This window comes from Paroedura picta, chromosome 2, assembly GCF_049243985.1.
Source record: "Paroedura picta isolate Pp20150507F chromosome 2, Ppicta_v3.0, whole genome shotgun sequence".
NCBI classification, from domain to species: domain Eukaryota; kingdom Metazoa; phylum Chordata; class Lepidosauria; order Squamata; family Gekkonidae; genus Paroedura; species Paroedura picta.
In genome coordinates, this window is record NC_135370.1 from 49888028 (window position 1) to 49903114 (window position 15087).

A 15087-nucleotide genomic window follows, 5' to 3' on the forward strand; every position below is an offset into this window, starting at 1 on the left:
ACTACATTTGCAGATTAAGGCTACAATCCTAAGCATACTGATGTTAAAGTAAATTCCACTAATTTGGTGAGACATACTTCTGAGTAGATATAAATAGAATTATGCTATAAAAGAATGCTTGCTATGCCTTGCATTCATGTTATCAACACCCTGTATTTTAGGATATTAAGTACTGCCGATAAACTAGGCAGGTGGAATAATTTAAATCAATCTATTTCTTGAACAGGAAAGCATACTATTTTGTTGTTACAACAATTCACAATAAGTAAGGTCTAAATACCAGAATTCAATAGGCTGACACGGAAGCAACTCAGCATAGGACTGCACTGCACATTTAATATTGATCTGAACAGTGCTTCTCCAAGACACAGGAAATCAATGTCTATTATTTGAGATGTCTTCTATATATTCATGTTTTGCACAGACTAACAGAAAAATGTGACATATATACATGTACAGCCACCTCAAAAGTCACATTCCTGCCACTGTTTAAACACTGCATAGAAAAATGATGGCCAAATTTGGTCAATTCTGATACTATAACATGCCACAGTTTAATATGAAACATGGTTTTAAAACTGCACTCCAAAGGATCACTTCTGATGATTTGCTAGTCAGCCACCCAATATGATTTAATATTAACCCATCATTTAAGCATTTTAATGCAAATTATTATCTAAGTTTGATATCTTCTTTACAATATATCCTGATTTATTTCCTCCATACACAACCTGGGGCCCACAGATCATGTATACTCTTGGGATCCTCTAAGACAGCACCCATTCCCACTGCAATTGGTAACCGTTCATACACTTGGGCCCTGACCTCTTCTGTCCGGGCACAGATGTTTCACACAGAATTTTCACTTGTTTTATAAAACTGCTTCTGTAAAGAAGGCAACACTTGTTCAAAGATTCCAGAAACTTTGTACATCTAAATTAACTACATTTTATTGTCTTTAATAAGGGGCAACTATTTGTGTTAGATAATTAGTAAGTCTGACTTTAATAATTCTGGTTTATGATAAAAGCTAACTTTGAGTCCTGTAGTGCAGAAGAAAAACAAGGTATCTGAAGAATTATGCTTTCACACAAAAGGTTATCCCTTGAATAAACCTTTGTTGGTCTTAAAGGTGCCACTGGACTCAAACTTTGTTCTGCTATTCAGGATGGAAAAAGAGTAGAGATAAAGCAACAACCAGAACAGATTTTAGAATCCTAATGGAACTAAAACAGTTTGGCAGGGCCTGCAAAAGGGAGCTCCTCCACTGAGCATTCGGTTGAGGTCGACCAAAACTAAATGACATCTACTGGGCCCGGAACCTCCCTCCCTTGAATCCATGTGACAGATCAGGCCAACCATTGGCCTGTTAGATTGTTCACTATGTTGAATGTTATATTCTCTGTTTGTTGTTATTGTTAACTTTCATACATTATAATAAGTGAGTTTGGTGTATTGTTCTGTTACTTCCTATGTGAAATACCCTGAACCCTAGGAGAGGGCGGTAAACAAATGTAATAACTAAAAATAAATAAAATAACAGATGATAAGCAGATTTGAATGCAGTTAAAGGAGAATGGGAACCAGCAGGCATCTTCCCCTGCAACTTAACCAGACAGAACTGGTCAAACTATTCACCGTGAAAAGCCTATGGCCCCAACACTATCACCAGTTGATGTGACCAATACAGATGTCACTGCTTAGCTGTGGGGTTGCCAGTTCTCTTAATTAGTTCCAGAGTTACTGCAAGCTGCTCAATAAAAAGTTGTCCAGCCAATACAGCTGTCTCTCATAACAGCATATACAGATTGAGACAGCTCTATGTGTAGCCTGTCAGTGCAACCTGAAAAGGAAAAACAAGTGAATTGGAAATCCCTGCTTTCAGTGCTCCTAATATAGTTCAGTAAAGATGTGTCTGATTGGCATTTGGGAGATAAAAGTTCAGCTCCCAGCCCCTGTTACTGACCTCAACTGCCTCCAGTATGCAGTTCACACTAGGAGGGAACTGAGGGATGTTCCAACATGTATTCGGGTATGTTCTTGCCTTGGGCAGTGAAAGGGTTTACAAACTGTACACTCCACACAGATATTTGCTGGCACATAAGGCAGGAAACTTGCAAAAGGATTTGAAGCTGATCACTGGTGTCCCGTCCCAAGTTACTGTATGTTAAGGCAAAAATTCAGCTGTGCTTGGGGACTTGGTCCTGACTGCCTGTCCTTTACCTGTTCCACACCAGCAGAGCTGCACGGGGCTGGCGCTGGGTGTTTGTATTGGGGCAGTTTTCCCCTTCTCTTCCCAGGTTCAGATGGGGGAGCATTTTCCTGCTGGACCTGGTCCACCCCAGAAGAGAAAGCTGGGGTGGAGAGGTTCCGCTACACTTTGCAGCAACGCGAGGCATTTTTCATATTTTCAAGATTGCACTGCAAAGGTGACTGGAACATTTTTTGTTCCTTCCAGGATGCCATAGTTCAGGAAATAGCCAGGCCTGGATGGCCTGACTCTTGCCTGCCAGACGGGCCTGGTTTGACATAAGACTTGAAGGTGCCTGCAACAATGAAGGCATTGTGGAAGAATCCACATTTCCTTGCTGTGGGCTGAGTCAGGCCAGCCCTGAGTTATCTGGAAGCAGGCATTAGCCCTACAACTAGATGAGTGCTGGTCCAGGCCTTAGTCGTCATGTAGAAAAGGTCCTTGTGGATTTTTAACTAGCAGCCTTAGTATGCTGTTCCTGCACATCTCTACAGTGTGCCATGCCTTTTTTTTTTTGCACACTTTGTACACTATATGGCTGGTAGTACTGAGGGCAGGACTGGCTAAATGGGTTCACGGGAGCAAGACACAGCAAACGAGTGTGTTATCTTAGAAAGCTGCTCCTTCTCTGCAAAGTATGTGAACCTCTTACTACTGCTTTGCTCCTTCTTGACCTGCTTTGCTTCCCTGTTTGCTGCTTGGATGCCTTACACAGTGAGGGGCATTACTAGGAGCACTGATAGAACTGCCTTCCAGAATGTGCAGCTGTGTGTCCCTTTGTTGGTGGCCCAGCGTTTGCATCTCCTTTGCCTTCCTCTTACACTTTGCTCAGCAAAAGCTCTGAACTCCTGTGTAGGCAACATCTTTGACGTTCTATTGACATCTTCTGTACTGCGTGAGTTACAGATGTGTAGAGAAGCTGCAGCTAGAGTGAGGATGATTCCAGGAACTTGAACCCACATCTGCACACGAAGCCCAATCCCAGTCACGCCATAGTGCTCTTTCCCTTGGTATGTTCTATGTATGGACAGCAGTGGGTGACATCTTGAGGGTGTGGTTGCATGAGCATGCAGGGTTGGCTTTTTAAGCCTTAATCATGGATACATGTGCAACATATCACTCCATGATCAAAGGCTTGCAGCAGGGCTGCTAAGAAGAAGAAGAAGAAGAGTTGGTTCTTATATGCCGCTTTTCCCTACCCGAAGGAGGCTCAAAGCGGCTTACAGACGCCTTCCCATTCCTCTCCCCACAACAAACACCCTGTGGGGTGGGTGAGGCTGAGAGAGCGCTGATATCACTGCTCGGTCAGAACAATTTTATCAGTGCCGTGGCGAGCCCAAGGTCACCCAGCTGGCTGTATGTGGGGGAGTGCAGAATCGAACCCGGCATGCCAGATTAGAAGTCCGCACTCCTAACCACTACACCAAACTGGCTCTCTAAGTTCTAGTACACTATGTTCTCTATAAGGAGTGGGAATGTTGAACTATTTTTTTCTACAGAACTAGCGCACAGTAACTCCTAGCAGTATCATGGTCTTTGGATTGATCTCCTGAAGGCTTAAACCAGTTTCACGATAGCTTTATCAGGTTCACAAAAATTCAAGCACCATTAGGTTAGAGGGAACACCCATAGTTAGAAAGGATACTTTAAATGTTAGAACTGTTTACACTAAATATCTGGATTGCGCATAATATCCAAAGTGCTTCAATATTGCCAAACAAGGATTGTGCAAAAAATCCTAAATAGAGTCTATGATGAAAAATATTTAAACAGGAATTAACAGCTGATCCCACTACTCAAGTGACAAAAGTTTCCACCATGGTATTGCCAGACACCAAAGGAAAGCTTGCTGTAAGAAAAAAAAAAGACTTGCATTCTTCCCATTATTTCATTCCTCTCACAGAATCCATTTCAACCCTGAAGGCCTCAATAATAACTGTACGATGCAATACTTCAACTAATTCATATACTATTTGAACAAAATCATACATGTCAAGTTAATGATGAACATACAATGTCGAAAAAACTGGAAACAACAATTTAAATGTTCAGAAAACAATATAAGTTATTTAGCAGTACATTTTTTTACTTGAAATATTTATATGATGAGGTGGAAGGAATCTAAACAAATAATTCCTGTATAATATGAAGTATGAGATGAGAAATCCTTCAGATTTATTATCTAATGCAGTACATTCTGACATGTTCCCTTCCATAAAAAGTTTCTTTAGCATTTTATGACTCTCAAAAAGCATTTCATTCTTTCTTTTAAAAATTCAGTACTCCAAGATTTCCCAGATTTCATATCAGAAAGACTGGAAAAAAATTCTTATGGAAAAACAGAAGGACAATCCTAACTTTTCCCAGTTTCTTCCTGGGCCCTCATATCTCTATCCCTTATATTTCATACTTCAGTAAACCTCAGCACCTCCCTCTAAATGCCTACCCTAACATACAGTAATGACAACTAGGCCAGTTTTTATTATCTTCAGTATACCTTTAACAACTTCCACTCCACCATTATCCTGAGCCTGGAATAGTCCATGCAGCAGATTCACTTTCCAGATACTGCTGTATAACGTTACAAATGTATACAAGTTACTTTATATCAGATGCTAAATGACTACTGTTGTTTGCCTATATGCTTTCAGCTACTACCGTAAACTTCTCATTATTATGACCAAGGCCCAGAGATACCATTACACCAAACAATCCCATAGTTATCTGCATCAAGACTAATAGCAAACTACAGTATCGCTCTAACAAAGTGTACAAAGTTAGATGAATATCTAACAGTCACATTCTCCAGCACTACGATGCACTCCTCCAAAGAGAAGTAAAGGCCTGGATGATAAAGTGACAATGTCTTGAGTGAATCATCCAGTTTCTAAAACCACTTTCAGAAGTAGAAGAAGAGTTGGTTCTTATATGCCACTTTTCTCTACCCGAAGGAGTCTCAAAGCATCTTACATTCACCTTCTCTTTCCTCTCCACACGACAGCACTCTGTGAGGTAGGTGAGGCTGAGGGAGCCCGGATATTACAGTTTGGTCAGAACAGCTTTATCAGTGCTGTGGCGAGCCCAAGGTCACCCATCTGGTTGCATGTGGGGGAGTGCGGAATCAAACCTGGCTCACCAGATTAGAAGTCCACGCTCCTAACCACTGCAAGATAGCTTTCTTCTTCACAGGCCTTTGAGATCCATTGTTACTTACAGACAGCCACATCCCCAAATTAGAAGTAGTTACTAATGACCAGCAATACGCCATTCATTAAAAAAATCCAGAAACTAACTCCTGCTATAAACCTCTGTAGCAATTCTATCCCCCTATATGCTCAAGTACTATCACATAACTGATCAAACACAACTCGTTTTTTTTTAGTCTGTAGCATGATTGTTTTATTAACGCCCTCAAAAAACTGAATGTGAAGCTCTGAACAGTGAAACGCAATATAAACACTAAATGCATTTTAAGAAAATGGACACTAATTAGATATTTAAAATGTAACTATTCCAAAGAAAATATACTATTGGCATTTATATGCCAATTTGCTGCACACATATTTGGACTCAAATACTGGCGTAGTCAGATCACTAAAAATTATTGTTTCATTTTATCAGTTTTCATATACTATTATCTTTACATTGTACATGAGGGATGTAGTTAGAATGTTTGTTCATGAACCAAACTAAATCATGGTCCTACAAACCCCATTGAAAGAGACCACAGTTCCTTTAAACTGGGCTTACAGAAATACTGAAAAACAGCTTTCCCACTGTTGCTCAGCTGTTGGGGGGAGGGCTATAAAATGACTGCCCAAAACAGTCCAAAGCAGTTGAGCAGGAGGGAGCACCTCCCCACTGCTCAGTTGCTTTTTTGGCTTTTGCAGGGAACAGAAAGCAGAGTCATAAGGGACTGGGAGTTCTTTTAAACCCCTGATTTCTGCTTCATCCATCAACTGCTTTAAACACTCCTAGAAGTTCATGATGGTAGATTCACAAACTTCTGTTCACAAACCATGAAAAGGCAGAATTTGTGATGAATTTTACTTTGTGGCTCAGTTGTTGCCCATACTTTTAGTCAATTTATCAACATTTTGAATTGGTAAAACTCCAAATTCTAATTGAATCATTTACACTTTTAGACTGATCTTGTTTTCATCTACACACTGCAATGCAACACACATTTTTTAGAAATCTGAACGTTTTGGCTTCTTTCTGCAGTAACTCTCTCTGCATCTCTCTGTTTTCCAACTCAAAAATTTCAAATTTCAGAGAGTGAGTAATCATACAACAAGCATAAAACAATAAGCACAGATAGAGGGGCGATGATGCACTCCTCCAAAGAGAAGTAAAGTTATCCGGACCCAATCATCTGCTTGTATATCCTACACACCTAAAGGCAAAATCTGGAAACTTTATCTCCTGCAAGGAGTCTGCAAGAAGAGAAACAAAGTTGTTCAGATCTTCCTGGTAAAGTTGACAGAACTGGAATGATAGACTGAGATCAGTTGTCATTACAGAATGAGTAATGTGGCAGAACATGTTCAATAGACTCTACTTTCTCTGTACGGCACAGACAGAGCCAGTGAGGGAGTGGGACACACAATGGTATCTGCCTTCCAGGAAGGCTGAAAGCAGGGCATTAAAGCATGCCAGGGTAAAGATTATCTGATATTTGGAAATCTCAAAGGATTTTAAAGTAATCTGCTGGTTGAAAGCATTTGGGCATACAACAGAGTAATCGGATATTTCTGTATCCTATCTCACTGTAGGACATGATCCCAGATCCGATATTATTTCTTTTGCTTTTTGATACCCAAGATGCAGTAAGACTTGGGGGAAGAGGCCACGCACCTGAAGTTTTCCCTTAGTTGCTCTGTATCAGGTTGAACAGTGGCTATCAGCAAGGCCTGAGGTACTAGACCAACTGGATTGAATATGAGCTTTAATCAGTAGGTGGATGCAAGTAGCCACATGTGAGTCTCCAAGCCCAGCCTCTAATCTGAGAAGAGCATTCTTAATACATTGTGGGACTCACTAGTAGGAACTTGGATTGAACTGCTTCTAGAGAGCACCTTTCTTTGTAAATACAGAGATGAGGACTGTATAAAAGCTGGGTGACAATCTTTCTTTGGAAGATCTTGATTGCTGCAAGGCTAAAGGAGGTTCCTTTTGTGAAGTACAAGTTTAAAATGACCCTCTGTGGGCAATCTGTGGTATGCAGTGCCTGAGCTCTCCAATAGCCAGACAACTGGAAGACTATACCAATATGTTTAAAGGTTTTTGTTTATTCAATGTTGTGCCCCTCTATTTGCCATTCATAAATTTAATTTTTATTTATAAAAATGAGGCATTTTGCTTTTTGGCAGTTTATTGCAAGCTGCTCCTCTTTTACAATATGTGAAGGCACAGAATGCTCTCCTGAGACCTGCTTGTGAATAAAATAGAATGACGGTATTGTCTGCATATAGTAAAGCGGGAATCATTTTATCAGCACGCTTTGGAGAACAGAAGCTTGGATTACTTAGGTGTTGCACCAAGGAGTTAACGTAGGTAAAAGGTAGAGGGGCCTCTCCACTTTATGTATCTACTGACTCACTGACCGTATACTTTATGCAGGAGACCAAGTGGTCTTCAACCCATGAAAGCATATGCCCAAATGAATTTGTTAATCTTTAAGGTATTCAAAAGTCTTTGGAGATTTAAACTTGTTTTTACCCTACTGAAATAAAAAGCAAAAGTATGTAAAGATGCAGGTAACTACACAGTTCCATAGCATCAACTACCACCTAGAAATAGATGCACTTTTTTCAACATGATGTGCAGCATTTTCTGAAGGCAGACCCAGACTGGTTCACATAAAATTGAACTTATTAGGAAAACTCAAAATGCTTCGGAAGAAATCTGCAAAGTTCAACTTTGATCATGTAGCCAGCTCACTCAGTATAAACAGTTTCAGTTACCTAAACCAGGGGTAGTCAACCTGTGGTCCTCCAGATGTCCATGGACTACAATTCCCAGTGCTGGCAGGGGCTCATGGGAATTGTAGTCCATGAACATCTGGAAGACCACAGGTTGACTACCCCTGACCTAAACAATTTAAACAAACTGAACTCTGAATGCCAAAGCTTGCCAAAACTATGATGGTCTTGTGCCCTTGCATGAAAAATTTCAGCTTGCTTACTGACACAGCAAAATAAAACTATACTAGATATAATAGGGTTTGACAGTTAAGTGACAACCAAGTAGTCTATGAAACAGCATGCTCTGAGCATCACTTTGAAGTCCATTATAAATACAGCTTCTGAAAACAATTTAACATATAAACATTATATTACACTATAATGCATTTAATTGTAGTTTAGTCATAACTATATTTGAAAGCTACACAAATCATTTATATAATTCTGACAAAAAAGTATTCAAAAATACTACCAGAGCAGTACTGATATAATATAAATATTACTTTCTTAAATTCTTTCAGAACTTCTGTCTAACAGTGTGTGAATTTCATACACCACTGTACTTCTGACCACTGTACTTCTGAAATTAACTGAGAATTAACATTATTCCAACAAAATAATGTTAATTACACAAAAGCAGGGAGAAAAGTGGCTTCTTTAAATTACCAGTTCCCTTCTCCCAATATATCCAATAATATGACCTTTACTCAACTATGAAATTTAAAGAAGTTCTCTTTGAAAGTTTAAGAACTGAAGGATTAACCTCACAACTGGAAAGCTAAGACTCTCTCCTCATCAGTGCATTGTAAGAGTTTGTATCACACTGTTGTTGTTGTTGGGTGCGAAGTCGTGTCCGACCCATCGCGACCCCATGGACAATGATCCTCCAGGCCTTCCTGTCCTCTACCATTCCCCAGAGTCCATTGTGTCAGACTAGTATCTCGGAAATCCGAGTTCAAATGCCTGTTGTGCCATGGAAGCTTGCTGGATGACATTGGTCAGTCTAGCCTATCACAACAGGGTTGTGAGAATAAAATGGAAAAGGGGAGAATGCTGTAAGCTATTTTGGGTCTACACCAGGAGAATGGTGGGGTGTGTATAAAGCTAAATAAAGGAAAAGGTTGGTTTGGCTCTTTTAAATGAGATTTTTGTGAACTCTAGAAAACAAATCTCAAGGTCCACCTCATACAAATTTCAGCCTTGGGCTTCTACAAAAGTAACTCGCATGGCAAAGAAATCACAGTACATCATGTAAGATATAAGTTTATCCTAAGGAAGACAAAAAGGAAAGCTTTTAATATCCAGCAATTTACAGTACTGTAGCCATGGGAGAAGTCTTCTAAACCATTATTGACTATTACTAATAACATCAGTTTTAGTTTTGAATTTTGTCATGTCCAAGGGGGCATGATGCAGAAGATTCCCTACAGTAACGTTTTCTACCTGGGTTTGCTCTGGAGCAACTGCTCCATGCAGAATTGCACTAGACCACTGTACTGATCATCTGTTCCCTGGCAGTATTTATTCTTAATATATATAGAATAGATGACACTTCAGGGTCACCCTTTTACAGCTTGACCTCAAATATGTTTACACAGAAGTAAATCTTCTTTTTCAATGGTTCTCACTTCCTGGTGAGCAGAACAGTGACAGGGAAAACAATGCTTTTTTCTATACACATGAAATGGGAGTGTCTGTAATTTCTTCAGTAAAGCCTGCTATCCAATGAAAAGGAAGGAACCATAGTGTACATATTAGAAAGCTGAAAAGAAGTACTAATGCACAAATAACAGGATCCTATTTCAAAAGCATGTAGGAATGTATTTTCTTACTGCTACACATACCTTTGAGGCTCTGAACTTGAGGTAGGAGTGACTTAAAATCTAGCAATAATGAACTAAATGAGGTAGGAATGATTTAAAACCTAGTAATAATGAACTAAATGCTTTGGTCTGCATTCATTAATAGGGTAACAAATATTAGTCAAAAGTCTGATTTTCCCTACTTTTCTCCTTATTAATGTGAAACTATCTAGTTTTGTAATAAAACAAAATCAGAGTCCAGTGGCACCTTTAAGACCAACAAAGATTTATTCAAGGTGTGAGCTTTCGAGTGCAAGCACTCTTCCTCATGCCTTGAATAAAACTTTGTTGGTCTTAAAGGTGCCACTGTTTTGTTGTGCTGCTTCAGACCAACACAGCTACTCACTTGAATCTAGTTTTATAATAAGTTAGTCTTAAAGGAATATAATTTCCTCCACTTGTGAATTTACTTTATCTCAGATAACTACACTTAATAAGCACTTTTACCCTTCTGTGCACAACACTAATTTTAATCAATTATCCAACTTCTACCTATAGCAGAATTTGCTACAAAACAGAAATTTAGATGAGCCACATTAATGAGAGCTATGTTCATTCCTTCTATCCATTTCTTACTGCCTATTTGTAAATAAGTGCTTCACACCTTTCTTCAAAGTAATTTCAAACAGGAATGAGAAGAACTCTATAGAGGAGTGATCTTTTGAGAGCAACTAGATCAAAGGTAGGAATCCTCAGCATACTTAACCAGGAAGTAAGTCCCACTAAAATCAGCAGAACCTACTTTCAACTTAAACTTCAGGTTCAGGTTGGAAATCAGGGGCTATTTAAGAGTTATTTTCCCATTAATAAGATAGATAAATTTATTTGTATATAGCCATAGGCCTTCACAAAATAGCCCATTAATAATTAGAATGCCATTAATAATTGGAATGATAATTAACTACTGATTAAAGCAACTGGTAAAAAGCCAGGGAAAACTTTTTGACATTCAGCAATTAAACGTTAGCATTTTTATAAGCAGAAGGGGGAACAAATATTTTAAGCTACGTATAGAAAAGCAGAAAGACTTTGCCTACCAATAGTATCACTTGTGCCTTCCAAAAGGTACAGTAATGTTTTATTTGCCAAACTATGATTTGTGCGGCTAACTTTACGTTTCAACAGGCATAAATTTTGTTTGGTCTTAAGCAGGGTTCGCCATTTCACAGCACGCTCAACCCACACAGAACAGATCAATAACATTACAGACATAAGACTAGACTGTATCCATTTAATAACCACAAGAAAGTGTACCATTCAGCAAAATCTTACACAAGTTTCACAACTGCTGTAAAGCAGTGTCTAATGAAAAAAAATTCAAGGTGAAATCATAACCAGATTTACGTAACTGTCCATTCAATTATAAAAGCTATTTAACTTTTCAATTAAGACTCAACATTTATTTTTACTAAAGGAAACAGAGCAGGCATCCTATCCATTACTGTGCACTGCATCTTCAGAGAAAGAGAGAGGCTTTCCTGTGTACTTGAAACTGCATAAAGCTATCCAACCACTGGTTGCTGCCCAGTAAAGCATTTCCCTGTGACCAAAACCTGATCAACTTATATTTCTTATAACAAAACAAATTTTGTTCGTAAAACATTGAACTTGAAATAGCATCCAACTCCTTATTAGTGCGGGTAGAATTAAGAGCTTGATTGTTTACCCATATGTAGTTTTTAAAAAATTACTTTGATTCAAGACCATTCAATCATTTCTTCTGATAGGAAATCATAACACTGAATACATACCCTATTCAACTACAGTTATCATAACCATCACTCTAGCAAATTTCTTTACACCGAAAACATTTTACTAGTCTATTATAGCACCACAAACTAGTAGCTTGCAGTACCTGTATACAACACGAACTTAAGCAGTAGAAAAGCTCAGCTGTAGATGCCAAAGATAATAAAAACAATTACTGCTGCTGTTGAAAAGTGTTCACCAAAATGAAACAAACAGGTGTACTAATTTTAACCTCAAGTATTATTTTAAAGATCACAAAAGCTTAACCAAGGAAAGGAAACCATGTACTCACCTGAAGAACAAGAGATAAGAAAAACAGCAAACACCAACTTGGTAGCAGCTCCCATTTTCCAAACAATCAGAGCCAATATAAAGGAATTCTATATATCCAGGATTCTAAGTCTTCTGAAGACAAAAATTCTCGTTCCTCCTTGATATTATCTATAGCAACATATTTGTACATAAGCATCAACGTGTGTTCTCTTATCAGTCTATTTAGTTTTTCTTTAACCTTTGCGATAAAGGGATTTATTTGGGGAAACACACATCATTTGGCTTCTATATAAATGGTGGCAAAATTCAATTGATAAAAACACAGTAAGTACCCAGCTTAAAATGTCAGCAGTGAGTCTTAGGCAAATGATTGACCCAAGAGCACTTTCCTCCCCTCACTTTGAGAACTGCCAGGTATCTGCCATAGATGTTGGAATCAGGCAAGATGCACAAATATTAGTAAGCAATACTTTCATCTTCACACATCTTTGCAGCATGTAGTGTTCAGGTGAGAAATAGTTCCATTGCCATTTCAAGTGTCAACCCCACTAGACCCTCAATGAAAGGGGTAATATGAATTAATCCATTAATTAAAAAATATCAAGCAGAATGTGAAACACTGATGCTTCCTATTAATAACACAGAGTAGCCCACAGTGAAGAGGACAGAGATTAAAACTTGTCAAATCTCCACAGTCCAACAAATTGTGGAAAAATCTCTGTTCCTTTCTTATGTAGTCAACAAAAGATGCACGTTTCCATTGCTGAGCCCCCTCAAGGGAAGAAATTTACAGGTTCCAGACACTTGCTGTGCAGTCAAGGAAAAATTCAGTCTTCAGAGAAATCCCCCAACCTTTGTGGCCCCTCAAGTCTATAGCTCAAGACACCCCTATTTGGTATTAAAACCACAACAAAGCAGTGGAAGGGATGGGAGGGTTAGGCTGCACCCAGCTGCTACCAAAAAAGACAAATCTTTTCACTGTTCTTTAAATAAAACCGCACCACACACAACTTCTTAAAGGGCTTGCGAAAAACCTTCTTCTAAGCCGTGGTGCATGGAGGTCTTAAGCACTGGAATCGAAGTAGATGATGCGATGCTCTATAACCATGGCAGTCAGAGATGGGCAACCAGGTCTTCTCGGGAGGCCAGGCTGGTGGGTAGTCAAGATTCCCTCCCTCCCTTGGCTTGTAGTGTAGGCTCTTCAGGGCTTGGGAGATGCGGACACGCTTCTCTTGCTCGCCTCCAACTCTTCAGGGGCTCACCATTTGCCACAGACTCGTGTCTCCCCTCCCTTTCCGTCGCTGCAGAAGCAGGACCCTTCGTGCACGATCCAACTTGGCTTTTGTTTTGCTTCTCCTCCTCCTCCTCCTCCTCTCCCCCTTGGAAATCACACCCGCAGCGAACAGACGAGAGTGGGGCGGGCGAGGGCACGGAGCCTGGTCAATCCTCGCTCGCCTTTCTCCCTCTCCCCCCCCCCCCCCCGTGCCTCCCACACAACGTATTCCAGGCGAGCCCTGGGCAGGCGGGGAGCGAGGGAGCGAAGGCAGGCGGAGGCGCAGGGAGCCCTTCTTCTCCTCCTCCTCCGTCTTCTTCTTCTTCCCCCCTCCTCCTCCTCCTCCTAGCTCTTGTTCCCTGGCGGCGAAGAAGCGGCTGCGGCGGGCTCCGACCCTCCAGACTCCGGGCAGGCGGAAAGGCGGCGGAACCCAACTTTGTGCCCCCGACAATGAAGTTGAGGCGCTGGCGAGAAGGAAGGGCCGAGCCGATTTCTCTCTCCCGGGCGGCTTCGGACAAAGCAGGAGGGAAGGAAACGGAAGGGACCGGCTTTATTGTCCTCCAGGCCCGGCTGGCAGCGCGGAACGGCCCTCCCTGTCTTGCTGCGCCCCTGTGGTAATTTCATAGCTACCCATTCACTTGCGCGGTGTGGAGAACGAGCCCAAGATGGCGGCGCCCGGCCGATTGTTTTTGTTTCCTCTCCACCTCGCTGCTTCTTTTTTTTTTTTTTTTTTTTACCCCTCCCCCAACTCCCTGCTCGCGCCCGCGCGCGCCTTCCCTTTCCCTACGCTCAACCGGGCCCAAGAACGGCCATCGCAGTCGCGCGCCGCTTCGTGGGCGGGCGCGCGCCACGGCGCCCCGCCTCCCCTTCCGCGATTGGCAAGCCGAGGTAGCCACTCTCCGCCAAGAGGAACGCCAAATGTGTCCTAAGTCGCGCGACGTTATGGTCCCGCCCCTCAGTGTTCTCCGCCCCTCTGCTGGGCGGGGTTCGGGGCCGCTGAATCCTGGCATTTTGAGACGGGCGAAGGAGGTGGCGCGGTGTGATTCTCCGCTGAACCCCTCGCCTGTCCGCTGGGGAGTAAGGCCCCGGCCTTCAACGCGGCGCATTCCTCAGTGTCAGCAGAATTGCAGTCTTTTGTGTGAATGCACAGAGAAGTGGGATTCACGTGCGCTTTGGCCTTTTTGACAAGCTTCCATTTCCTCTATACAGCGAAGTGTCTGTACACAATGCTTGGCACGAATATTCTGGGGCTGTTTTATTCGTTCTCATGCGGGTAGCCGTAGTAGCAAAACCGAGGTAGCCAAAGGAAATAAGGAATTCTGAAATAGATTAAGAAGCCGCCCGGTTTCCAAGGCTTAGTATGCAGGGATATGAGAATCGGCTTGTAGTTATGTTCCCCTCACTTTTCTTTTACGGTAGCCGTGGGTCAAATGTGTGAGTACAAAGCATCATCCTGAATGGCCAATTACATCATAAATATGGAGTGCATTAAAATGCATAGAGGTGGGTGGTTTATTTTTGTACCTTTTCTTCCATGTGCAAAATTAAGAAATCCCATTCAAGACTGAAAATGGATATGTGCATACTATTTTATCTATTGATGTTTTGACTTTCATTCTGCCCTTTCTCAAAAAGGGTGGGGGGAGGGACATCACCTATCCATGTGTGTTGGGTAGAAAGAGGACTAATTTATAAGCAGTACATGTAATGGAA

The 15087-nt window shown here is 41.1% G+C and overlaps 1 protein-coding gene across 2 annotated transcripts in view; it reads right to left on the reverse strand.

Annotated features, from left to right (window-relative positions):
* The window catches only part of ACVR2A (activin A receptor type 2A), a 68782-nt gene extending 54546 nt beyond the window's left edge, over positions 1-14236 (reverse strand). Inside the window, exon 1 of one of the 2 annotated variants that reach the window (XM_077320118.1) lies at positions 12121-14236. In XM_077320118.1, coding sequence (XP_077176233.1) covers positions 12121-12175 — 55 coding nt within the window. In that variant the 5' untranslated portion in view covers positions 12176-14236. The remainder of the gene's footprint in view (positions 1-12120) is intronic. The other variant, XM_077320119.1, reaches the window with a different exon arrangement.
* Between the last annotated feature and the right edge of the window lie 851 nt (positions 14237-15087).